This window comes from Bombus affinis, chromosome 3 (genome assembly GCF_024516045.1).
Source record: "Bombus affinis isolate iyBomAffi1 chromosome 3, iyBomAffi1.2, whole genome shotgun sequence".
Lineage (NCBI taxonomy): Eukaryota > Metazoa > Arthropoda > Insecta > Hymenoptera > Apidae > Bombus > Bombus affinis.
Genome location: NC_066346.1, coordinates 8,239,264 through 8,266,539, shown reverse-complemented (window position 1 = coordinate 8,266,539; position 27,276 = coordinate 8,239,264). Strand labels below are relative to the sequence as shown.

The following is a 27,276-nucleotide window of genomic DNA, read 5'->3' as shown; positions in this document are numbered from 1 at the left end:
AGGCCGGTTTCTATTTTCGTGTCGCGCGAGCCTCTGTAATACGCGTCGTGTATTTAAATTCCGAATATTAAATACGTGGACGGGCCAGGCAGTAATAGAGAATCGAACCGTCGCCCTCCTCTCGCGCGATTAAATATTCATGCACCGTATTATACGATACGCCTTCGTTTCTTTCCGAGTCGTGTAAGGCTCTCGTTCGATCGCGCTGCGTGCCGGCCCGGTAAACGAGAATCAATTCCTTCGTTTAATTGAAACAATTCCACGTATTAACTCGATGGAAGTTTACTGCTCGGTTCGTATCGCATGAATATTGAATTTTGATCTTGCTCCCTGATTTATTTGTTGACAGAACTGGCAGACTTTTAATCGGAATAATTATAATACATGTTACTTTGGCGCGTTATCTAACGAACAATGTTATCTAAATCATTCGCATCGCTGCAAATTTCTCTGGTTCGCGTTTATCGTATTTTAATCGTTTCACAAAAATTTAGATAACTATCGTAACAGTCCGTGCGTTAAATAATTTTTAACAGAGTATATGGACATGAAAATTCGCGAACCGATGTATTTCGAAACACCGTCTGGCCGAACGATCTCCGTAAAGAATCACGCGAAATCTCTTTCCCCTGTCGAAAACCATTAAAAAACACCGAGTAAAAAGACCAGCATTTCTCTCTTTAATTACAGTACGACTCGACATCATAATGCGAGTAACAGCTTCGTCCACTTCTCATCGATCTCTCGACGACTCGTAATTACCTTGAAGAACATCAAAGCAGCTTGTTCGTCAGGTGAAAAATTCCAAAGAAAGGAAGCGAGGAGAGGAACGGAGGAAATAAAAACGAAAGAAACAGAGAGAAAAACAGGAGGAATGTCTGATCGAAGGTTACAGGGTTGGTCGCCAGTGTGTTCGAGTGTTCCTTTTGAGCTCCAGAAAGTGGAATGGGCAGACAAAGCAACTGGATAGGAATGGAATTACTATGTTCGAGTTTCGAGTTTCACGCCGGTTCTCGCGACGATTGAACAAACTGCGGGAAAGGGGTCGCCGTTTAATAACTCTTGGTCGAACTCGAAACTTCGTCATGACGAACTTGGTGTTTTCCTTATTCTCAGTTCTTTAGTTTCTCCTTTCCTTTTTTTTCACTTGGTGCTTTGCGTGGAAGATCATATTGCATTTAGTTTGAAAAAAATACAACCGGTAGATTGATTACTCTGTAGATTAAATATAAGGGGTGGTCGTCTAATCTCGTTGCGACGAACTTTCTTTATTTTCTTGCGAAAAGTTACGTACTATTTAATTTCACGAAATTGGAAACGAAGGAGTTAGTCGATAAATGGCTGTGTAGGATAGATATTGCATAATATGTAAAAATAGACGAATTGATTGATTAATGGCTGTGAATGAAGATTAAGTATATACCTCAGGAATGGTGGCTTCCTGTTGTCTGCACAGCACGAATTTATTCCTCAATGCTCTCATGTTTGTTATCCTCTGTCATTCACTTCAACGATGAATTTCAGCTTGGTGCACGACTTTTATCAATAGCTTCACACTCTCACGCGAAACATCACTAACAATGAACAACGTTTGGATGTTATTTGAAGCACAAAGATTTTTTCATTTCCAACAATTGTAGAACTTCTGTATCTACTGCAATTGATATTCTAATCTGTATGTAACCTAAATAATTCTATTCCATAATAATAGGAATAATTTATTTGATTTCGACCAAGAACTACGACTTGGTTCCGATCTTTCTAATCGCACATTTCCTCATCCGATCTTCTTACTCATTCTTTCATACATTATTCTTCAGCTATCCTTAACCGAGATACTGCATACTAAAAGTCTACGCTGTAGTCTCTACATCATACTAACAAGGAGATAGCAAGAACTGCGAAATCTTGAATGATTTGTCTGTATGTACATTCGATAATTTAGATTGATGGTAAAACAGCTCCAAAAGGATTTGAGTGTACGACCGTTTGTTTTCGAGAAATTAATAAGTCTCTTCTTATATCTTACTTTATACGTTCTTTTAATATTAGTATTATGTTCTTTTTCAATATTAATGTTTCACAATTTATCTCGATAAACTTTTCATTATTTCTATCTACCGCGAAATTGCTGTACATTTTTGCAATTTTACGGATAGAGATAGTAATAAAAGCATTTAAAACATGAGAAAGTATTGCACTGAGAACGTAATTTCTCGATTTATTTCTTCGTATTATCTCTGCCAGCCATTGCTGTTGCTAATCGTCTGCTTATTGCAATAATTTTATTTATATTTCTCCTTTGCGTGATATATGCCGCTAATCCTCAACCCTCTCCTCCGAAGAAAGAAACGAAGGTGCTCTAATCACCAATATCCTAATTAACCTAGTGTGCGACTCATGACTATTTCATCAAACGAGATCGCTCCCTTAAACCGATCACGAAAACATTATTAACGCCATCTAACACCCTTAATCGAGTCTCGGGTCACGAATCACCCGAGAGGCAATGCACGAACGCGCGTCTACCGGTCTAAGTGTACCAATCGCCCTTCGTAAACCAGCTGGACATTAAGTTCGTGCGCTAATTACATTCGGTTTAATGGAACAATCGCGTGATTGAAGGCTCGCCCTCCAGCTGCGTTCAGATACTATCGTGAACTGAACGAAAAACACTATTTCATGAGGGGGGGTAGGGGTTATTTATGCGAATAGTATATCGGTGGATTAGTAATTGGTTGCTTAATCACTGCCACGTACGAGATGTACGATCGTTCCTGTAATTATACATCGTTCGTTCGATTCCCTGCGGATATTGTTAGACAAAAGTTTAGGATCTTTGGACGAAGTTTGCGAAGGTTAGCAATCTAAAAAAGAAGAGTTCTTCTTTAGGAAGCGAAGAATCTAAGAATACGAAAATTTGTTTTTCAGAATTTAAAGTTTGAATCTCGTTTGTGAAAAGTTGAGGATCCTTGGAAGGTGTTTGCAAAAAAATCTAAAGAGTTTAAAGAATTTTTCTTTGGGGCGCAAAGTATCTAGAAATGTAAGATTTCTCATTTTCTACAATGTAGATTTTAAATTTTGTTTGAATGTTCCGAATCTTTGGGCGGAGTATAAAGTCTAAGAAGAAACTTTTCTCGAAGGAAAGGTATCCGAGGATCCGCGAAAATTAGAAATCTAAAATTTCTAAAAACACCTTCCAAAATTTAGGCTTTGAATTTTGTATACTTAAAAATCCTCTCGCAGGAGTGTAAAAATATGTTGAGAAAGCGAAACATAGAATTCAATAAAAAATAAAAAAAAAAAAAAACTGAAAAATGTGAAATTGGAAAAAACATATATGAAAACTGCGTATCTATCCATTGCGATTCAATTTATCTACATTTCTGCATCCATCATATATTTATTCCTATCGATCAGAACGAAATAAAAAACCAATGCCAGAACAGGTCATTCGATACCAAAGGTAACAAGATTACGAGCTTCGAGCTAACAATTACCTACTACTTTGCTACTCCAATTATTACTATCATCCTGTTCTTGGTACAAGCATTATACTTATTATGCTACATTCTAAAATTCATTCTAAAAATGGAACACGTCAAACCACAAAAATCTCGTAAAGCAAAATCAAAAGGTAATCCATCTATATATTTGTATACCCATATATACGTGTTTGTGTGTCACGCTTTGATCAGAAAGCAATATTCTCCTCTTCACATTTCCAAATACATTTTCACGGGCGCAAGAATCAAAGTTATACATATATAGAAAAGCGAACAAATTTCACCAAGCTCGATTAATATTCGGCACACATCGAACGATACACATACTGTGCACTCGAATAACTATATCATTGCCATTCGACGTGATTGTCACTACAATTTCGCCAGTCGTGTCCATAGAAACGGACCACTTGACAGTACACGCGTTTCCAACGGCAATTCGTGCCACACTGTTCGCAACAGTTGGAATCGTAAAAGTCGTCGAAGAGACTGACTAGGTAGGGGAGTCGGAAATCCACGAATTCCCAATCAAAGAAGGCCTACGTAAGGCCTTTGCCACCTCCAATTCCCACGTTTAGTATCTGTGAAGGTGTTTCGGGGACGAAAAGGGGATTAGGAGACGATCGTAGGGGAATACGGTTCTTTTCCATGGTTGGGAATCTGACAGCATTTGTAAAATGATCTTGGTTTCTTTGTTTCTTTGAAATTCTATGGCTATTTATACTTATTTAAAATTTACAAGGTGTCGTATTAATTTACGTGATAAGTATACCGCGGATTTCTATGTGTTCGTACGAAATTTGAAGGTACAAAAGTGCACAGAACGTGAAATATTTAAAGCAGAGTAAACTCGTATTTTAATCTACGTTTAAGTTCTATTACTACTAATCAAATTCTATTGATTGCAACAATTCCGTAGGAAAGTCTGCAGTTTAGTTATAAGTAATTTCCCAGGTTGCCCTGGAATTTTGTTGTTTCGCTATTATGGGATCGTTCGAACGATTTTAATTAATTTCTTTTCTTCGAATTTCTGTGGTTATTTAGAATTTTATTATTGCATTTAAGCAACAAACTTTCATTCGGCTGATATTGTTACATTCGCCTGATATATCGGAAAAAAACCCGTTCTACGTATGGGATGACCTACTGTTTAAGGGATGATTGAAAAAGTTGTGTAAATGTAACACGACGTGATTGAATACCCGCAATCCTGTAGTTGATTCAATTAAGAAAAATTTCTAAATAGAATTTCTCTTCAGAGATGAAATAGTCTATTCAAAATAGAAAGTGGTAAAGTTCTTATAATACATTCTCGAATAAAGATTGATGAAAAGTTGACCAAAATTGCTGGAAAATTATCTGTACAGCTAGGGTGAAATAATACTCTTCTAACGCGCCTACTTTTTAAATTTTCATATTTAAACATGTTCTATTCCTTATCGGAAATAAAACTTCGATTCTTTGGAATTTCTATAAAATTTCCATAAAAATCAATCCCAATCTCCTAATAGAAATTCTGACAATTTAAACGTAAAACTTTTCCGCTTAATACTCCAATATAATATTATGCACACCTGAAACAAGGACGTAACACAGATTGATCAATTGTTTCACCGCCGAAAAGAGGAGCCGATTGACCCGACAAAATAGCCACGCAGCAGCAAGACAAAGCGAACTCAATTTCGAGTTTCCTCTGACCAGTTCGCCATGGAGTTTCATGGGTAGAAAGGGGGGCCAATGGTTGGACGCTAAACACCGGTTTATCCTGACAGAGGCCGTGCGACTATAGATCATTTAACGGGCTGGCGCACCTTAACACTCGATGTCTCGAATCGAAACTTGCGTGTAACTAGTTAACTAGAGTTCCGGTACAACACGTCGCCAGCGAATTTCCGTTGTTAATCGAGAAACTCGCGACCCCGTACGTCAGCCTCTAATTATTGCTTCTCCCATGGACTTTAGGCTATAATATTATTCGTATCCTAATTCGTTATATTTAACACTCATACCACTGTATAGACGTATATATTATTCGAGCGTTGTTAAAAGTTCTCTTATGCCTTTATCCTTTGTCAGATATTTTAGATTTTCTAGGGAAATAATATCGGCGTGACTAACACATAGGGATATGTCTTAGATTCATAGAAAATTTTAGGACATAAATCATACGTATGTACGATATAAGTTTATGTCTAATCTAATACGATAAATCTACTGTTCATAATTATCCAAACGACACACAACGATTAACAGGCTATGGATATTTCGCGAGTAATTGAAATTCATTTCTAACAAACAATACATTTAACAGAATGGTGCGTGGTTTCAATAAGGAATCGTATGTAAGTTAATATTCTTTTATTTCTACGGAAATAGAACGTAAGCAAAGGTTTGTTTTGTCGCATTGAAGATTATGCCTGGTACTCTACTTTAAATTTCTCAAGTGTCTTCGCATATTTTACACTACGCTCTCTGCATCGTAGCAACATTACGTATCGCAAATGTGCATGAAATTCTGCATTCTAGCGATAAGAGTGACAGAAAACTTCTATTTACCTTCATTTGCAGTAAAAGTGAAATGAAATAAAGAAGAGTATAAATATTATCAGAATAACTACGAGCTTTGACTCGTTTCTCTCCTTCGTTCTTTTCCTTTCCTCGTTTATCTTTTTTATTCCTTTACCTTCTCGCCTTTTTCCAATTTGTAAAAAATCCCGGAGGGGTCCCATGGATGAGCGCGCGAGTATTAATTAAAATAGAAGAAGAATAAGGATAATAGAAGACTTACTTTTAATTTGCGCCTTGCGTTGAATTTCTTCAAGCAATCCACAGTCTCTTGTCTGTGGACGACGGACGCGACACGCTCACGTTGCTGTAACACGAAAGGAAAAAGAAGAAAATTGACGTTTGCTGTTCGAGATGCTTCGCAGTGATGGATGCACGTTTCACGAGGCTGATTTTACTTACGCAGATCCACGGGTGCTTCAGTGCCTCGCTGGCGGTGATCCTTTTGCTCGGATTCACCGTCAGCATCTGATTGATTAGGTTCTTGGCTTCCGGCGTGACGGTGTCCCATTCTGGGCTTGGATACTGCCGAAAACAAATGAGCAGAATAATTCGTTAAACGCCGATAAAGATGACAAGTTTTATGGCGATCCCTGTCCTACGGCATTTAGATCACATTTTCCCTTTCTTTGACATTTCGTTAGATCTAAACCTCTTGCGTTCTTTCGGTCATTTTATATTTTCTTATCGTTAGGAAACTTCTCGAATTCCGATAAAATAAAGAAGCGTAGTGATATATGTGCTGTATTATTCCAAATTTATCGTGAACGTTTGTTTGAGTATTAAAAGTTTCGTTTTTAGTAAGAACGAAACCGAGATCGAAATATTAAAAAATGAGGATCACTGCGAGATTGAGGAATAGACAGAAAGGTTTTTCATCGAACGAAAATAAACCACAATTATTTTTTATATTATTTCTAGTTTAACTTAAACGAACGACTAATCCAAAGAATAAATGGCAGTAGATTGAATTTATAATTACGATGAATTGAACTAATTCAATCAAATTTAAACGAAAAGAATACAATTTAGGGCGCGAAGCGCAATCCTTCTAATCCAGAAAACAATCTACGATCGAATAAAAAATGTAGAAAGCAATCAAGCGTTTTCGTACACGATCGATCGATCTTTAGCCGAAAATTTTTCCAAATCCCTCGACAGGGTGAAGGATTTTCATGAAGGTTTAGCTTGAATAAATAAATTGATCGATCGAACTGCAGGAAGATTGGCCAGGAAACCGAGATGAAAATAGCATAAATAGATTGTTCTTACGTCGTATGATCCGGCCTTGATCTGCGCGTACAATCGATGCTGATCCTCGTCCCAGAATGGCGGATAACCGACCAGGAGGATGTAAAGAATGACACCGCACGCCCAGATGTCGACTGGCTTGCCGTATGGTTCTTTCTTGAGTACTTCCGGGCTGAGGTAACCGGGCGTCCCGGCGAAACCTTGACAAAAATTATTTCTGGTCATTCTCGAGAGAAATTTTATCTATATTTTGCATTAAAACATCGGATGCGGCAATTAACACGTTTCTGCGTTTTCATTCAATTTCTATATTTAAACGATTAATTCACAAATTTTTGATAAGCGACGAATAGCGGAATGGATGAATGTAATATAACAGAGAGAATATTTGTATAAAATATTTCGAAATAGAAGGGAAATAACCAAAGAATTGAGGTATTTTTATTTCATCGCAGTTATTTGTAAGTTCATGTTTTATGTTTTTATGTTTTAGTTACGATTTATGTACGTAATTTATGTGAAGCCAATTTCTAGGCAATCAGGCTAAAATAAATAAACATATGCATACATTTTTGCACACAAATTTTCTACGTTTAGAAGGTTATTCTTATAAGGCGAATTTTTACATTTTTAACAAAAGATTAATCGTAAACATTCGTATTTCGTTTTACGAAAATCCTCGATGAAGCTTTTAATTTTTTCCCTCGAACTATTATTTTATACTGAAAGAAGTTTCTTTGTAATATCTGGAAAGGAACAAGATCGAAGATTTTATGAATTCGAAGTTCTTAAAGTCTTTACTTTTACCGTAAGCTTCGTAGAATTAGTACATAGAATTACTAGAAATTTTCTAGAACTACGAAGGAAATCTTCATTTTCAGTACTGGAAATATATGTAAAAATTTAAAAGAATTCTCTCGCAAGGGGCCAAATCGATGACGATATCTCACGAACACTTTATCTTCAGAAAATTATTCTACCGTAAAAGGTGTTCTTTTTCGAACCAAATAACATTGGCGAATTTCGTAAACTTAAAATTCCCGAAATTTCTATCTATTGACTTTTCTTTGAGGTAACTTTCGTGAAACTTCACAAAGAAATAAGAAGTTTCACGACATAACAGAAAAGAGCTTACGAGCTCTTTAAAATGTCAGATATCGTCAGAAAACTTGATTCAGAACCGAGGTAAATGGATGGTAATTTCTTGCACAGAGTGGAGAAGATCGAAGCTAATCTCGCCACTATCTACGTTTGGCTCGAGTATCTACTACTCGACCATTATGACGTCTTGGAACTCTCGACGACTGAAGTTTCGAATTTCGCGCGTTTGACGACGAAGATACGGAAACCACGGCCTCGACCAAAGTCACAGTGTCGAAGGAATTTCGTGGTATCGGCTTTTCGAGGACGGAAACGAACGTCAGCGTGTTTGAAGCCGGTCGTTCGATAGACAGTCGATGATGGAAAGTGGTGAACGCTGTTCCGCAGACTCCAGCCATCAAAATGATATCGTTTGCTGGTGATACTATTTTTATGAAGGCGAATGTGCTTGTTGCGTTGTCGTTTCTTCCAATGCGAACGTTATTTTAACGCTCTACCTGTTGAATATATGGACGAGAAGTCCAAGAGCTTTAAGTTGTTGCACGGTGATATTTGAAACGGATCGCCGACGAATGGGATACGCGTTAAGATGAGTCGTTATAATCCCATTTAATTTGAACAATTTGGAGAACGTATTTGAGATCAAAGTACGGGGCGAAATTAAAGAATCAAGAAAAGAAGCGAAAATATTTAGACGAGAAATGGATCTGATCGAAAAACGAAGAAGAGGTGAATATTTGGACAAGCCAGTTCAAAGAACTGTCTTGTTTAATCGAACTTTATTAGTTAAATTTATGCGCAAGAAGAATTATGCTCATAAAAACAAGATTAAGACACGAAATGTAATTTCTTACATTCTCAGATTGTAATTCCAAGAAGCTCTGAAAAAAACGTTGTTTTTCAATTCTACGTTTTATACCCATTGATAGCATACTAAAAGATTATGAATAGGAAGGATTGTATTATCGAAGAAAAATTATCTTTAAAAGAATCGTTTCACCACAATAATATTTATTTACACTTTGATAACAACCCCCTTGTAAAATTTTTAGTAAAAATAACCATCCTCAAATAAATTACGTTTCTCCTATAGTATACGCATATTCGAATCTCCAATAACACGTCTAACAATAACACAACCACAAAAATAGAACAACCTACTGGGATATATTTTTTCACGCCTAAAAAACACATGCACGAACATATTCATGTATTTCAACCCCTTTCAAAAATTTGCAAAAGGGTGCGCGCATGGAAAACAATTTCAAGCAGAGCGGACAGGCCTCAATCTGGCTGGATTGTTAGCGAGAGAGGAAGAAAAAACAACATTCAATCTCGAGGAACAATATGAAGGAATTTCAGAGGGCGAGAGCCAGGTTTCCGGTTTGGATCCGGAGCGGAGTGGTTCTTTGACCGCAAACACAATACGGAAAATCTCTGAAGAGGGAGAAATCTATTTTGCCTGCGAAAACGCGGAAACTTTTCCAATAGCACCGGGCGAACTTCAACGGAGTTTCTCCCCGAGTAAAAACAAACGGGAACAGCCGGTCGAACCAGCCAGTTCTGACGTGACACGCCCGTACATAAATGCACTGGGTTCCTTCTATACGATGTACGACGCGCGTCGACACGAGAAAGAGCCGAAAGAAGGATGAAGAATCCCCGGAAAATAGGGGGAAATGAATGGAAATGTCGACGGCCGGATTTAAATCGCGAGAGCGTAGAAACGGTGGAGAAAAACGAATAGAAGAAAAGAAACGTAGAATTTCGAGCGAAAGATATGATGAGAGATCATTGGAGGGGAAGACGAAAATTTACTTTTCCAACTCATCTATTTATCATCGCGCAAGTGCAAATGTTAATTCGTCAAACTATCAACGAGCTTCTCCATCATTTTTCTTTACTTTCTTTCTTTGCTCTATAATTAAAGATAGTGTTTCTACGATGTCGGTCGTGTTCGCGGTATGTACGAAAAGGTAGCCGTTTATTTTTCCTATTAACGATTTCTAATTGATAATTTTGACGATTTTATGGCGCATAAAAATGCCTTCGGCAACAATTTTCAATACGTCTTTCACTTTCTTCATAAATAATTTTCTTACAGTTGGCGGACAAAAGAAAGTTTATAAAATAAGAAATATAAGAAGACATAAAATAATTTTACAAAATGGATTTATATTCAATAGGAACAGTGAATAAATACAATATATACCATAGAATGTTACCAACATGGTAAAAGATGTTTAGTGCTGAAATTATTGAAACCCATAGTGTATTAAATTTTTAACTTTCTTTTATCCGCCACTGTGTTCGAGTTGTTTTCAGAGTTTCGAGAGAAACGAATATTTGCCGAAGGAAATATAATATAAAAATACAGAAAGGAAAAAGAAACAATATAGACTTACCGAACCATGCCTGTGCTTCACCCTGCACCTCGATCGCCAATCCGAAGTCCGCTAATTTCACAGCCGCGCCCTTCGCCTTACTTGCGAGGAGTAAATTTTCGGGCTGCAACAGGAAGCAGACTCGTCGACATTCCTGCTCACTCTTCGCACAAACCGTTGCCGTTGTCCTGCATTTTTACGCGGCCATGCTGTAGGTTGATCCATTAACAGGAGATATATACGTGCATGCTTGACACACATTGCGGCTCTACCTTCTACACTGCGCTGCTTTTCACTCTCATCTTTTCCTTTCTTTTTTTATTCCTCTCCCACTCTTTCGGTTTCCACGAAACGCCACTTTTCCTACGGCCGTGTTCTCGCGTTTCTTTTTACGTATTTTCTTCCCTTATCCACCCTGTTTTTTCGTGTCCTTCCTCTCGTCTCTAGTCGAATTAATTTCCTCTTTTTCCCCCTTTACGATTCAAAAATTTTCCGCACGAAATTCGCCCATGATGACGAATGCGTCCTAAATCTAACGCTCAACGCGACGATTTAAGCGATGTTCTAACGCGAAATTCGGGAGTTTTCCAGATGCGGAAAAATCCTTCTGTCACCGATTTCATTATGGGAAATATTATTCGATTTGGAGAAAGGAGAAAATGAAGATATTGCACGTACAAAATATCACTTTCTGTGAAACGATGTTTTAAACGACGATTAAACGTGAAATTGGTACACGCGTCAAGCTTTGAATCTATTCAAATATTCTCGTGCCAATAACTTCCAAAGAATTGCTCCGAAGAAAGTTGCGAAATTAAGTAGGGAAAGGAAAAATTATACTATTACGCTCTGCAGACTTGATTCGTGTCGGCCGTTGAAATAATAGCCGAACGTAAAAATTCAGAAACTTAAACCTGGAATTTACTCAAATTTGCTGTACCGTTCATTTCGAAGGCTTATTATGATATTTAGAAAAATTGACTGTGAAACTGATTAAAATTGCTGTTCCTTTTTCTACGTATTCCTATTTTACCTTTTCCTAGCCGCTTACTCTCGTTTACATTATATATTTTTTTTTCTTTTTTTAACCAACAAACCACTTAATGTCCCATCGACTATCGAGCCCTAAATCTTTATCTGAAAATGTTCGGTTAAACAGACTAAACCTTTGCATTGCCAATGTACTGGACCCTCTCAAGCATGGCGCTAGTTCGTCCGTAACATTCGCTTCTCTACGTACTTTCAGGTCCCTGTGCACAACTCCATTGTGATGGCAGTGGTGAACGCTTTCCAGGATTTGTTGGATACAATGAGACGCGTCCGCTTCGCTGTAGAATTCTCGCGCCACGATATCCTCGAACAGTTCGCCGCCGGTTACTCTGAAAATAACATATCCGGTATCTCTTCGAATCTTCGTCTTCAAAGATATTAGTCGAATCGAGGAGGAAATTTTGGAGAGTGGCAAAATTAAGAAGGTCGATTTCGAAAGACGATCGAATATCGGTGGATCAGATATTAGGAAATTGAAGAGTCGAGATGCGAAGCAATTTGATGATTAATCAGGTATCGTAAAAAAATTCACAGAAATAAATTTAGAGACGAAATATGAAAAAATGGGAAATTTGGAAAATATCGATATTCACTAGAAGCATAAAAATTCCAAAGACTCGCAAAGAATATCGATCAAGCTGGCAATTAAATAACCTGCCGTGGTAGTTTTCACCGCGGAACATCGATACCTCGCGACCATGCGAGCTCATTAATATGCAAATCGAGGTTGATTTAAATTCACGAGGGCAGATCGTTCGAATAATTAGTCGGTGACTGGAACAAATTAACAATTACCGAACAAAGTCGCAAGAATAAAGGAAGCAAGGGTGAATGCTGTAGACGTTAGGGTAAGTTTAATGTTCCGAATGAATTCTGAATTCTAATTATGTTACGGATTCTCTGATGAAGCATTTAATCATCGATAGTGTTGTTGCAAGTTAGGTTGAGCTTTCGTACAAACTAAGTCGTTGATCACCGGTTAGAAATTTTCGAAAGAGACAAATCATTCTTAGAATATAGAATATTTCTCTTCAACGCGAATAAGAAATATTCTCTAAAAAGAAAAATGTCCTTATTTACGAACTAAAATTCCTAGTAGGAAGCTTTAAAATTACATTGATTAAACAAAATTGAATTTTAGAAGCATTATATCGTTGTTGTACGTGTATAAGCGGTATTTACTTACAGGTCAAAGACGAGGTAATGGTGGTTTTCCTCCTGTATGCTGTCGTGTAATCTCACTATAACAGAAATAAGATTATAACGAGTTAATATCGTGCTTTCTTGTTAAAAGTAGCAATAAATTTAAATATCGTAGAAAGCTAGTTTCAACTATACATATACCGATGTATTTTCATTTTACTACGATATTACAGACCATAATGTTTGATATTCCAGTGATTTAAAAAGGAAATCTTCTGCCACAATTTCGAACGCAGCGTGAATTCTTTGTTTATTATTTATTCTAACCAAAATAAATAAATGAACAATCAACAGGTGATTGTAACAATATTTTAATAATTTTAAATAACCTACCATTAGTTGCTATTTCGATATTTCCAACGATATTCCCGAAACGTTTCCCTACAAAGCTTTTCAAACGAGAAGTAACAATCGTACGCTCGGCAGAAAAAGAAAAGATAGAAAAACATTTTCCACTCCATCCTCATTTCGCCATTAAAAGCCATAAACACAGTTTCGGGGCGCAAAAGGAGAGACTTTAATACAGAGAGACGATAATCTCGGCTTTCCTCGATTCCGCGATATTTTCGCGGAACTTCTTACTCAACTGTTCGCGAAACAAGCATCAAATTCTGACAAAGATAAAGAGAGGATGGTGAAAGTAGAAGAAGAGGCTCGATCTCTCCTCGTGGGCCGAGATTCATCGCCTAAAACCGGAGACGATCGCAGTCGCGAGACGATTGAAAATGTGGAAGGAAAATTGTCGCGATATCGTGCAAACGATTTTCATGGTCGCTGGACAAATTGCACCTTTACCCTTGCAACGCGTTCCATGGAAACTACCGCCATTTGTATGCTCAAATTTTCGTTAGATTTTGTTCGTTTAACGCTTGCAGGATTTTTATTAGTTGTAATTAGACAGCGGATGTTTATGCAAATTCATATATTTGCGAATGCAATTGAAGAAACGGGGATTTATTTCACCCTTTGGTGAAGTACATTAAGGTACTAGTATAATATTATAAAAGCATGATTAGTATCTATTATTCATTTTGAAGTCAAAATCTCACACGATATTAACGCAGCTTTTATAAAGAGTCCTATAAAACTGTTATATACTATTGCTATTTCCTAAACCTTCTTCTAGCAAAGTTAGATCAAGAAATTAAGGGTAAGGTGAAAGTGGGAAAATTTTGTAAAATCTAAACCAACGCAATAAAATACAAAACTCGATTGAAAATATTAATACTAATTAGACACGTTGTGCCTCGATAGCAAAAACGTAGAAATTCCAACAACACAATATTTAAATCGACAAACTTCCGATAAAAAGATGTTTTATACTGTTGCGATGTACTAGAATTTTACAAAGATAATTGTGTTTTACATAGATCGCTATAAAAATTTGTCCAATTCGCCTCTTCCTCTTTCCTCTTGCAATAAATGTCGAGCCAGATCCTAAATTCACAAAGTCAACATATTAACTACGTTTCAGAAGTCCAATTAGCCTTTCATTCGACCGTATCTCTTTGTTTCTTTCCATTTTCCTCCTCTTTCTATTTCCATTGCTTTCTAGTCGACCGGAATGTTCCTTCGTGTATTTTTTCATTAATTTCAGCGTATTTTTCTGCCTTGAAAATACTATCAACCAGGATATTCCTTCGTATATTTGTTCGTTAATTTCGTCATATTTTTCCGCTTTGAAAATACTATTCGGCGTTCCTGGAAAATGAACGGACAAGCTGAAACGTATGAAACGTTGCAATTAAGAGTTTTAGACGAGCGTAGGGAATATAAAGGCTTTGGATGGGAAACGTGGAAACGTTTTAGACAGGATGGAGTAACGAGGAATTATTTAAGCGCGAGAATATTCGGTCGTGACATGCAAACTGAACTGAAGATCGATACGCGTGCACACGGTTCGAGTATCATTTGCATCCGCGACAGTTTGCTCGATCACGACGTTCATTAGGGTCAACGAAGAGACGTTTCTCGCGATACAAACCAATGGTGCCCGTCGAATCGGCCTTAATTAATGTCAACTGAAAGCGAGTCCACGCGAAAATCCTACGTCTACCACCGTAGAACGTTATCTTATACAGAAAACAGCTTCAGGATATCGTGGTGAAACCTCGAGGAACATTTTCTTCATTTTGTTCTCTTCTTTAAACATCGAGAAATTTTGTTATCAGGTAAAATGAGTTTTCTTTGAAACGAAACTTTTCAACGAAATACGCGAGATTACTTTTTACATTTTCTCCAGTTAAAATGAATTGAAGCATTTTATTATCGAATAGAACGTAGAACTTTGTTTACAAAGAGTTGTCTTTTCTTGCAGAGTTTTTGGTGAAATATAACTCTTCATACACGTAACGACAGTTCTTTGAAAATTGAAAAATTCTTCTACTTTCGAATATTGAGTAAAACGTTGAAAGCTTTCTTTTTCTTTTTGAGGAGAATTTATGTAAGTTTCTGCAATAATATAGAACTCGTATTTAGATTAAACGTACGAATTGAACTAGCCAATTTTCAGAAACAGTCTATCTATTTCAAAAGATGTTGAGTAATGTAAACATCATGTACGCTGTATATATCATAAAATATAATAAAATTACCTTGCAATCCGCCTTTAGTAACAGTAATAAGCATATCTGGACTATTTTAACGATTGATTGAAGAGTTTGGCCAAGGAAGATTTTAGGAATATCAAAGAATATTTCAATAAACAGCGGACTCTCGCCTAAACGCGATCGAAGTAGAATCATGCAATCCTGCATGCAAACACAGACGGCGCTTCGCGTCGAGTTCCCTATAAATACCAAGTAGACGGCCAAAAAATTGGCGCCGTGTGGGTGGCAACACGACTATTTATGATGGTGGCTCATAACACAAGCAAACAATCTACGAGTATCGACGGAATTTAGAAATTTTCGGAATGCGTTATACGTGTTCGATGAAGGATGATCTTCTATATGTAACAATTATATCGCTGAAAAAATCGGTAGATTAAAATACGAATCTACATTTTTATTAAAATTGCACATACATGTAAATTCGTTCAGATAAGTTTTTCTACTTATTCTTGAATGATTTAATCTTTTAAGTTAATCTTTTAAATAAATATGATAACGAATAAATTCATCGCAGATTTATATTACATTTCTTTTTGCGCTGTTTTCTTTTACATCGACGATCGAACGCGTGAATCGAAATATCTTTTAAGTAAATACAACGGCAAATTTATCGTACTTTTATATTACGTATTTTATTTTACACGATAAACCTTCGCGTTTCAGGATCAATTAAAACTTCTGCAAGGTTTGCTTACCGAATAGTCAATAACAAAAAAAGCTAAAAAAGTTTGCCTACTAAATTACTAAGTTTAATAAATCCTGTTTCACGATTTATACGTCCAAACCCTTTCGGACAATTTCCTTGCCAAATTCAAAATCCCGGAAAACAGCAATAAGGAAATTTCATCCCTCGATACTCGCACAGATATGGAAACTACAAAATCCACAGTTGTATCGGCTATAAATTCGATCTTTGTATCTATACGCCGAGAAGAGATCTTGGCAGAACTCGACGAGTGTCACGATTCGACACGGGTTGGAGGAACCAGATGCGGAATTTAATGAAAATGGAAGAGATATCCAGAAGGGACGAGACAGCGGTTCAGACGCCAGATATCCTTCGTCCTTCATCCTTTTCAAATGATCCTCAAACCGATCAAAGCACGAACGAGAAAGATGAGAAGCCTATTTTCCCGCTTTTTGAAACCCTCGACCGATCCAATAAGGATCAAGAGGGTGCCGGAGATCAGAAGCTAGAGCCGGGCCGTTATTATGGGAATTTTTATCGACGAAAGAGAAGGGAGATGGTAGAATGTGCAGGATTCGAATCGAGGTAATTTTTCGAACTATCGCTTGTCATTCACAGCGATAAATGCTATCGAGGCACCAGAGATGGTTAGGCGATGCATGCGATTCGCGAGGTAGATGCAACTCGAAGCCGAATGATAGTATCGAGATATATGTAATTGTGTGTGTTGTATTGGATTAGCCGCGTAGTACTGTTACACATATATGAGGATGAGTGTGTGTGGGAGTACGTGCGTGCGCAGTGTCTCGTAGAACGGAAGAATACAACTGTTCCGTACGCATGGTGGTGAAAAGATGGTGAGATGAAAAGATTGCTGAGACACGTGTAATGGTATCCACGAATATCTTGTAAATCACATATTAAATAAATATGAAACTATTTTAATATCATTTCTACGTGTAATGTGAGTGTTCCTACATATTTATTTCGGCGACTAAGATCCACAATTCTCAACAGATAGATTTTTAGGTTTAACGTGGATAGGTACGTACGGTGGAATTTTACTCGGACATATTGTGACGGAAAGATATTTCGAATTTATTTGTACACGCGTTCGGAAGCTTGTAGCATTCTTTGCTTCTCGGACGAAACAAATTTGTTCGTAGATTTTTCCGAGATATGCTATAATTTTCATTTTTAAATATAGGCAATTGTTGGAATATTTATTGGTATTATTTTCTGATTGTTTTTCCTTTGGCTATTGTGTTATATTATAGCTGTGATTTTATTCGTATCATATCGAGCAAAATGGATTGAACGAGATTGTTGAATAGTTGGAACAGAAAAGTTCGATTCGTCTGTTTCTAAAGCGGCTATCTGCTCAAAGTAGTTCCGGTCATTAAATCTTCTTGAATTCAATGATTACGTAAATGGATTGGAAGAATGAACAGTAAGATGGTTCAAGTTAATTCAGTGCTTCTGAATCTAAATATATTTTCCTGTTTGGAATTTATCGTTTCGAAGACATCTTGACGAACAGCTTTTTATATTTCTAATATAGCATCACAATTTTTTAAATCGGTTCAAATTTACCGATTGAACGATACAAAGACTTTTCTCTTAATAAGCTACGAATTTCAAAATAAATTCAATATCTCGTTATCCATAAAATCCACAAAAAGATCCGCGTAATCTACAAGAAGATCCGTAAAGCTTCGATTACGTTAGTTTAAGTTACAAACACAGGAATTAGATGGCAAGATAAGACCTTAATGTCACACAATGCGCTATCGAAAACACGTGTATTAAATAACAATGCCGGTTTCGTCCATTCACGGCCAGTTCACCGGAAATGGTTAACAGAGACGTGAGTGAACGGTCGATTTGGACAATTGAAAGAGCAGCAGAGAGCGTTAATCTTGGCAAAGAGAAGGAGAGACGAGAGTAACTGGCGTTAGTATCGATCCTAGAAGCCACACCTTGACGCAGCGAGTCGCGAGGCTACGCGTTTTCGCGATTTCGTTTCCGTTGTTGAACTTTCATCGCCTTTGGCATTAAACTTCCACCGAAATGTCATGACTGTCTCGTCCGAGATTTATCATCCGTTGGAATTATCGGTTATCACGTCTGGCGACGTGTGAAATGTCAAATTCCTCCGTTATTTTCAAACTCTCTAGCACGACAAATTTGCAGTGATCAACGTCCTCTTAATAAATGATTCTTTTTATCGCCTTATGCTATATTTGGACACTTTTGCTGCAGTTTCTTCTATATTCTATATTCCTCGTCAAATATATGCTACAAGTATTTAATTATATACAGAGTCTACAAAAAGCATTGACACGCTATCGAATTTATTGTAACATTCGGATCTGATTAATTAGTTTCATGTATGTGTCTTCATACTTCCCACCATAAAAATTTCCTACTATAAACGTGAAACGTAGAACCTGGTAGAAAGCTTCGTCAGAAAATAAGGACATCTTTGTGAATATTTTTGATTACCGTGAATTTCTTTTATACGCGGACGACTTGCAGATCCATAAGACGTTTCCTTGTTATAGCAAAGCTACTTTAGTCGCAGTCGGTGTTAGATGAGTTTATCGATTGGTGTAGAGCTGCCAGAATGTTTCTAAACTATGCTAAATATTATATCATGAGGTTCTCGCGATCTGACAGTTGTATTATGTTCCCGTATAATCTTGATCGTAATGCTTTGGTCGAAGACGATGTAATTAAAGACTTGGCATATACTTCATGTCGGATCTACGCTTCTCTAAACATCGTCATTACGTTGTTAGACGTGTCATGAGAACTTCGGCAATTGTGAAGCGGTTTTCAGATAATTTCCAATTTATCTCAACCATTGAATTTCTGTATGTTATTCCGGTTCGATCTCGTCTGCAAAACGCCTCGATAATATGGAACCAAGCATGCAAGAAATACGATTCTCTTATTGAAGGAATTCAACGTAAATTCCAGAGGTTTGGGCATAACCGTAATTATGCCCAATGTATTAATCTTTACGCGCTACCGTTTGCAGATCAATGGAAAATACGCGACGTTACTTTCCTTAAAAAAGTCTTAAGTGGTTAATAATTTGACTTAACGACGAATTAATTATCGTCTGTTGCTTGGAACTATCAGTTCTCATGAGCCCTCTAAGAACACGAGGAGAAGTAATATCTTTTCTATTTGGTCTTTTATATTTTTTATAAATAATATCTTTCCAGTGTACGTTCGAGGTATAGTTGTTCGGACCTGTTCGTATGCTTAATCGTGTCAACTGCTACGCTGACCGCCTCGACTTTTTTCTTGGAAATACCGTTTCGTTTAAATCTACCTTCTGCAGACTTGCGGTGTAAATGGAGTCTCGATATGGCTCGTGTATTTCTTTAAGCTATATTTATTTGATTTTCACGTATACGTGTGCAATAATCGGGCTATGATCCGTTACTAAATAACATATGACGCACGATAATATTTCTTTTAATCACTGTATATTAACATTCACACGAGATAATATTCTATAACGTAACAAAGAAAAAAGATCATAGCAAAAAAGAGCATCGTGGAATTTTATTCACCGTCCATTTAGGAAGAAATTCTTCGAAAGATACTTAAATTCGTAACAATATCTTACCATCGTTCCCTCAAATTTGCAGCCGTGTACGTTCCTCGCATTTCTCCGATGGCGCACATACAGAAGATTAACGGCCGAATGAAAAGGGAAGAAAAACACACGATGGCATCCAGTGGGTTGCTGTTCGAATTGCAAGGAAGAAAAATCGAGGGACGTCGTGTGTTGGGATGGCAACGGTCGTGGAGAAGACGAGCCACGGTGCGGAGAGGAAAAGGCGAAGAAACATGAATCGAGGTGGCAGCCAGGCCAGTAAACGACAGAGAAGGGGAGGCTGAAACTGAGCGAAGGGAGAACAGAGAAAGGTTCGAGGAGGATCGATAGGTATCACTTGTTGACTGGAACGGACGTAAGCCGGTGCACGCCATGATGGAAACGGGAAGAGGACGTAGTAATTCATCGGTCACGTCTAGCCAATGGATAGAGCCGTACGATGAATAAAAGAAACCCTTGGCCCCTTATGAATTATGGAATCGACTCGACCGATTTAACAAACCCCGTGACTTTTGTCGGCGACGCGTCTCGATATCGCTTTCTAATTCATCCCAGCCTCCCTTAACAGTTGTTTCCATTCAACTTGGGCCTATCGTTCAAGGAGAACCATGTCATCCAAGTAAATAAGGGAAAGGAATTTTTTATTGTTCGTTGAAAGGGATTATGGTAGTTATAAAGGGTGATATATGGTGGATATTTTTAAATTAGAGCATACCGAGAAGGTTGGTTCTAGGAGGAATTCTTGTGTACGATATTATCGAGAATTCTGAAAGGAACTACATTTACAAATAACTTTTAAATTAAATACTGCAACTTATTGATAGTTGGATGTTGGAAATGTAATTGTTAAAAGGTGTAGGGACTGTACGTAAGCGAATTCCTGAATTAGATGGCATCTAAAATTCGGACTACAATTTTTAATTCGTTTGGAAATAAATATATCTTGTTCAGGAATGCATATACCACTATTCTTGATCGATCCTTCCATTTTCAACCTGTCAAATAAATTTAAACAGCGCTGCTGACGTTATTCCTGCAAGAGCTGAACTTTGCTCCAACGTCGAAATTCTTGTACTAAAACATGCATTAAACGCTTCAGAACCAACTATCGTCTCTATCAAATTCGAGTCTTCTAAGCCTTTGCACGATCATCAATCGCTACGAGTTCGATCCATCATTTACTCCGAGTACCAAAGCAACTCTTATTCTTAAACAATACGAGCTATCTATCGTCTCGTAACATCCCTTAACGATAACATAAATAAACAATATCCCTTAATCCTTCGTTGAACGTATGTTCAATTTCAATTCTCAAGTTTCCCCTAAATTTCCATTGAAAATTGATATAAAATTAGACATCGCAGAAAGAGAAAGGAAAGTCTCTCCTCGAGCGGTTGCGAAATAATAAAGATTCCAGGTAGTCGAGCAGGAAATTCGCGTTCCAAGCGAGAAGAAAATTCCCATCTAAGATATCGAGGGATTCTACGAATCAACGATTCGAAATTTTTTGGAAGTCCTCCAAAAGCTCATAGAAGAGAGGTGATTTCTTCGAAACGGCGAGTTCGACCGGCGCTAACTTTCCGGAAGATTTTCTTCCCGGCCACGATCGGGAAATACATCACGAGATTCCCGAACGAGATTTCCTAGCTGGTTCTCGATTTGACGGAGAGACTCGATCCCTCAAGGCGAGAAGGAAAATTGCCAACGACAAAAGAGGTCGTCGAGGCAAATATACGAAGGAGGCACACCGAGTATTGATCTACGCTACTTCCGGCACGCTATCTCGGCCCGCTTCGAAAGATTCACGCTCGGTATATGTATGATGAGACGACGCCGATCAGCCTTCGTTAGAACGAACGCAATGAGAGAATAGACAAACGCGCGAGATAAACGATCAACGACAGTTCCTCTTCTTCTTTTCTTTTCTTTTTTCTTTCTTACAAACTTTTTCACAAACTAAGCTTGACTTGTGGTACGGTGAGATCGCGTCAAGTCAGACGTCGGTTAAAATCGCTTACATGTAATTCAATGAGAGCATTCATAGTAGGCGGGTCGGTCAAGTGAATGAAAATTTGTTGACCGTTGCGTCCACTTCAACAATCCAGCGGATCAAAAGTCGCAGGTCGTACGTAAATCATCAGTTAAGTGGGAATATTTGTTAATCGTTTGAAAAACCCTATCGGCGTTGCCTCACCGCTCTTGAAACTTTTACCTCTCGACCCCCAGAAGAGGTGTTTTAAAACGAAAATTCAAATTCTGGTTTCGATTTTTGTTCCTAAGACGAAACTACAAAATCGCGTAGAGTTGCAAATATTTGCAATTATGACTTGTCGGTATATTCAGCGTAAAGAATAAAGAACAGAACAAAACAGCGTAAAACAGTTCAAGTGCCACGAGCTTCCTAAATAGCTAGAGCTTCCCCGACGATTTTTATTTCTATTTCTTGGAAATTAGAATGCTCATGGCCTAAGTTTGATTTACTACCTGCTTGTACCTCTGTATTCTGTCATTCAAAACGCCAACAATTTAAATCATGATACTATCGAGCATTTCTGATATACAGCTGACGCTGACGTACTCTGACGATCGATCTCTGACAACCGATCGTCATTTTCATGAAATACATATAAAGTTACAGCTATGTCATTCCGATATCTCTATTTCGGTAACTCACGGTGTATCAAAGATTCATTCATTTCGGATGGGTCATGATTTTGGACTTTTGTCCCGTTAGATTATTGATAGACAGACCACTGTGGCGTCGGTTTGCTAGCGATCAAGATTGCGGTCAACGATAGAAAAGGAACATGGTGGACAAGCGTTTAATTGAATTTGTACGAAATTACGGCGAACTATATGATTTCAGTCGCGAAGATATCGTGACACAATCCACAAAATGAAATAACCGTATCTTTGATCGCTGGCGTCGATCAGACTCTGGAGTTTTTAGGATATATGTTTTTAACGTATTTACACGTTCGTATGTAGATCAAGAATAGAGTAATTCGAGAATAGCGTACTTTATCTTTTCTAGAATGTTTTCTTCTATGCTCTTTGAATGTTTTATCAGGTAAAATCAGGAAACTTTGTTGATGTTGTTCTTCGAAATGAAAGAGACTATCGAATCTTTCGTTTTTCTTATTAAGATGTTCTTACGATGACTCTACAAATTGACTCTTAGACGGAATGAAATATTTTTCTTGTCGAAAAGTTTTATAAAGATCGATACAAGCTATTGATATATCTAAGAAAAAAGCTATGAAAGCTGCGACGAAACGATATGTCAAAAAATAAGGAGACCCTTAAATAAAGAAATTATTATGCTTAAGGAAATTGGCAAGTAATTCATCCTTCTTGATTAATAGGTGAAAAATATATTTTAAGAAAAGCGATATAGTTAGGATAGAACATTTTACAGATCGTTGAAGATGGTTGAACAGTGTTGATGTAACAGGTATATTTATACAATTATAGCATCGGCCTGTGGATGATATTTATAAGTTTGGTAACGACATTACAGAAATCTGTTTAAGTAGCTATTGATTAACCGCAATGCGACAATTCTGCGATAAATATTCAACAGAAGCTGATCTAATGAATACTAATTACAACAAATGTGCCTAGGGGAATGGTGTGTCGTGAGAGCGTCGTTACTTTACGTTTTATGCATGTATCTATATGTAAACGAATTATGCTGTAATATGAAAAAGTTTTTAACGAACGTTGTTGCTTACAAAATACGTATCATATCGGATGAATATTCAATAAGACGAGATAACCCTATTTATCTCTAAGAAATTTTCAAGTTTTATACAGGAAGGCGCGTACGGTAAAATAAAATATTCAAATTAGAAAGGAAACGTTGAAACTAAAAACTAGAAATAAAAGATTAAGAGAAAAAAAAAGAAATTGATCCGTGAAAGCAAAAAATTGAGTTCCCACGAACAAGGTAAATATACATTTCTACTTTCGACACATTGAAATATCATCTTTGTTCGCGTAATCCCAAAGTTAGCTGAAAATTCACTGCCGGGCAAATTTAGTCGAATAACAAACGCTGTTTCGATAACTAAATTTACATTATACGGTTCATAAATGAGATTTGAATATTGCTTATAGAGACACTAAATTCATTAATCCACCTGATGTACTCGTGCACATCATCAAGTATAATCAATTAAATAAAACGATCTCATACGAAATTAATTTGCTATCACATCCACGAAACCCATATTACTTTTTATTAACTCAATCACTTGCAATTTCATCTTTTAATTCGTTCTAATCCATTCAATAAAACAATCATAATCGAACGATAATTTCTTTTTCTCTTATTTTATTTTTTCTTTTTTTTTGGTAGAAGAGAAGAGATACAAAGGTAGAAAAAACAAATGAAAATTGTTACATTTTCTCGGCAGGCAAAGTCGAACGCTGTTTCTCACGAGCAATCCCCGCGTCAAAGAAAAAATGATTATCCTGTGAATGGAATCGTGTTTCAGGAACGAGACACGAATAATTTCGGTTCCAGCCAATGCTCAGTTGGTTACACGTTCGTCGTCGCTCGTCGTACATCGTCACAAGAATTCGTGACAGGGATGATCAATGAAATTCGTTTACAAACGAATAAAAGAACGACACCAGCGTGATACTCGTTCGACTGTGTCCTCTCCTGAACGCTCGCATTTCCCCCTATATCTACCATAACCAGTTAGTTTCCCTTCCATTCAATCGAATAATAAAAACATAAATTGGCCCTACCGTGTTCCTTGACTGACAACCGAGAAACTTTTATCCACTTTTTTCTCCCCTCTCGTTTCCTCTGTTCTGTATGATTTTTTCTTCCTTTCGTTCGTTTGTTTTGTTCCAATGTTCTCATTCGGCTAACGAGTGAAACGAGCTCGAACAAGAGATGTCGATGGTGTATTGATGTTTGATATAGCATTATAGACCTGTACGCAACGTTATGTTTTTTTCGATATCGATATATTTTTAGTTATTATATCGTTTCGTTCAGTATTCTTGCTTTTTTTATATATTATATTATTGTCTGTATTCTGATCAATGAGAGATTCAGGGGAGAAACGAATGCAATTGAAATCAATGGAAAATGTTTAACTCGAGAAAGTTTAGATTCGAAAAAAATCTCTAAGCTTTTGAGCATTAACAAATACTACTACTTCGTAAATTACAAAAATAAAAAGTACTATTATATTATAAAGAAAATTCGTAGGAAAATCACAGCACAAGGAAAGGATTAAAATTCATATTTCCGTACAATAACTACACTCATTGATAATAACTTTCTCGTATTGAACATTTTTTTATCGTGTAGATAACAGATATCTGTATCGTATCTACTCATAATATAATCGTCCTTGTCAATTAGAATTTTTCCATACAAAATCGTGATTGCGTTTTCCTATTACTTATCGTGACAATTTCTTTTTGTCCTCAACTGTACGTGTACGTCTCGAAGTTGATAAAATTCGAACGTGGCTCGTCACCTCTTCGCGAGAGGTTGCATCGTCGAAACGTGTCGGGAAATTCCCTGGACGTCGATCCGGCAGAAATGCAGTCGCATTTCGAGCCTTACTTGGCACGTCGAGCCAAAAATTTTCCCCACAGTGACGATACCGATTGGCTGGTACCCAGATGTTAGCCGCATTTCGTCGTAACGCTACTAGTAGAAGAACCGGGGCCGGTTCAAGGTTGACATTGTACCAATCGCGTTGCACGTGCGGTTCTACTAAATCTTGTTGTTCGCGAGAAACGCGGAAATATTCGATGCTTCTCGAATGTCATTAACAGTCGCGTAAACAGAGTAACAATCGCGATGAAATTTTTAGATCTGTTTCAAGTAGAATAGTGACGATTTACACGGACGTTGACTATGCGATTTTTTATACGAAATCTGTTTTTGCAATTGAAAATTTTATAAAATATCACGGACGTCTATTTTTTACCTATTTTGTGATTTTCCTATTTTTTACCTATTTTTGTGACTTTTATACCAACTGAGTGGCTAAAAGAAAACTTCGACGATTTTGACAGTAGTAGAACATAGTTGAGGAAGATTGTAAATTTGTTAAACACAGGTGACAGATTTTATGTGGATTAATATTCTACGAAAGTTCTAACAATATCAGGTAATGTTTCAACTGTAAAATATCGACCGACACAAAATGAAAAGTTTTGATTATTCGGCTCGCATTTGTCCCTGTAACAACAACCATCGTAAAATCGAATCGTTTAACGAACACTGGTTCACGTACGACTAATTTCCAGTAATATCGCGGTACGTGCAACACGCGAACGATAATGGTCAATAACGTAAATCAGAAGACTCGTATCGACTCCCAAGGGATGGATTTCGCTTCCGAGACGACCGACTCAAGTTAATCGAAATCATGGCGTAATGCCCCAACAAACGCTATTTACCCCAATGTTACTTGATTGCCACATTTCAGACACCGAGGAATTATCCTAATACGAAACCTAATTTCCATATTTCTTCTATCTAAGTCAACCCTCTTATTATTTCAAGCAAGAAGAAAAAATTCGAAATCCAAAAAATGATACAGAACTGATAAATTTTTCGCGTTGTTGAAATTTTTCAAATACCAAAAAAACGTTCGAGAAATCTAACTTTCACCCTTATATTCCCTCCGTCTTTTCTTCCTCGTTCGAATAAAAAACGAAAAGAATTCGGAATCACGAAAGTCGATGCAAGGGGAATAAATTCCTCGCGATACTTCGATCACCGATGCAATTTTGTGAACTTGACCATCGAAAGCTCGCAGTTGTTAGCCGGAAAATCTTCGCAAATCGACTCAGTCTTGCGTGCATAATTTCCTGACTGGTGCAACCCCATTGAATGATCGTCAAAACGGCAGACGATCGGATTAACCGGGTACAGTGCAAAGAGAAGGCTGACGAAACAAACGAAGCGACGTCGTACGCTTTCTGTATCGTCGTACGGAAGCGTTTGCGGAGCATCGAACACGTACAGGTGGTCGCAAACGTTCGCCTAGCCCAATTATCCGCGGAAGCACGAATCGCACGGCTAATTAAACAATGAATCGCGGTACATCCAGTTATATCGAGACGATTGGTTCACCACACTATTCTCATCTATGCTCGTTAATATTTCTCCGTGTTCCTCGGCCGTTCTTCCTCCATTTCCGGTTCGCCGATTTCTTTACTTTCCTCGAGAAACGGAACGAATCATTATTTTATTACGGTTAATTTGAAATATCGTTAATTCTCTTACATTCATGGACGA

General features: G+C 37.3%; 1 protein-coding gene across 40 annotated transcripts in view; it reads right to left on the bottom strand.

Annotated features, from left to right (window-relative positions):
* Window positions 1-27,276, bottom strand: part of LOC126914150 (calcium/calmodulin-dependent protein kinase type II alpha chain) — a 157,345-nt gene that overhangs the window by 61,955 nt on the left and 68,114 nt on the right. For all 40 annotated transcript variants that reach the window (XM_050717703.1, XM_050717719.1, XM_050717688.1 and 37 more), the window contains exons 4-9: window positions 13,044-13,098; window positions 12,048-12,186; window positions 10,829-10,931; window positions 7,344-7,522; window positions 6,474-6,596; window positions 6,295-6,378 (exon numbers count right to left, since the gene is read on the bottom strand). In XM_050717703.1, the coding sequence (XP_050573660.1) occupies window positions 6,295-6,378; window positions 6,474-6,596; window positions 7,344-7,522; window positions 10,829-10,931; window positions 12,048-12,186; window positions 13,044-13,098 (683 nt within the window). The remainder of the gene's footprint in view (window positions 1-6,294; window positions 6,379-6,473; window positions 6,597-7,343; window positions 7,523-10,828; window positions 10,932-12,047; window positions 12,187-13,043; window positions 13,099-27,276) is intronic.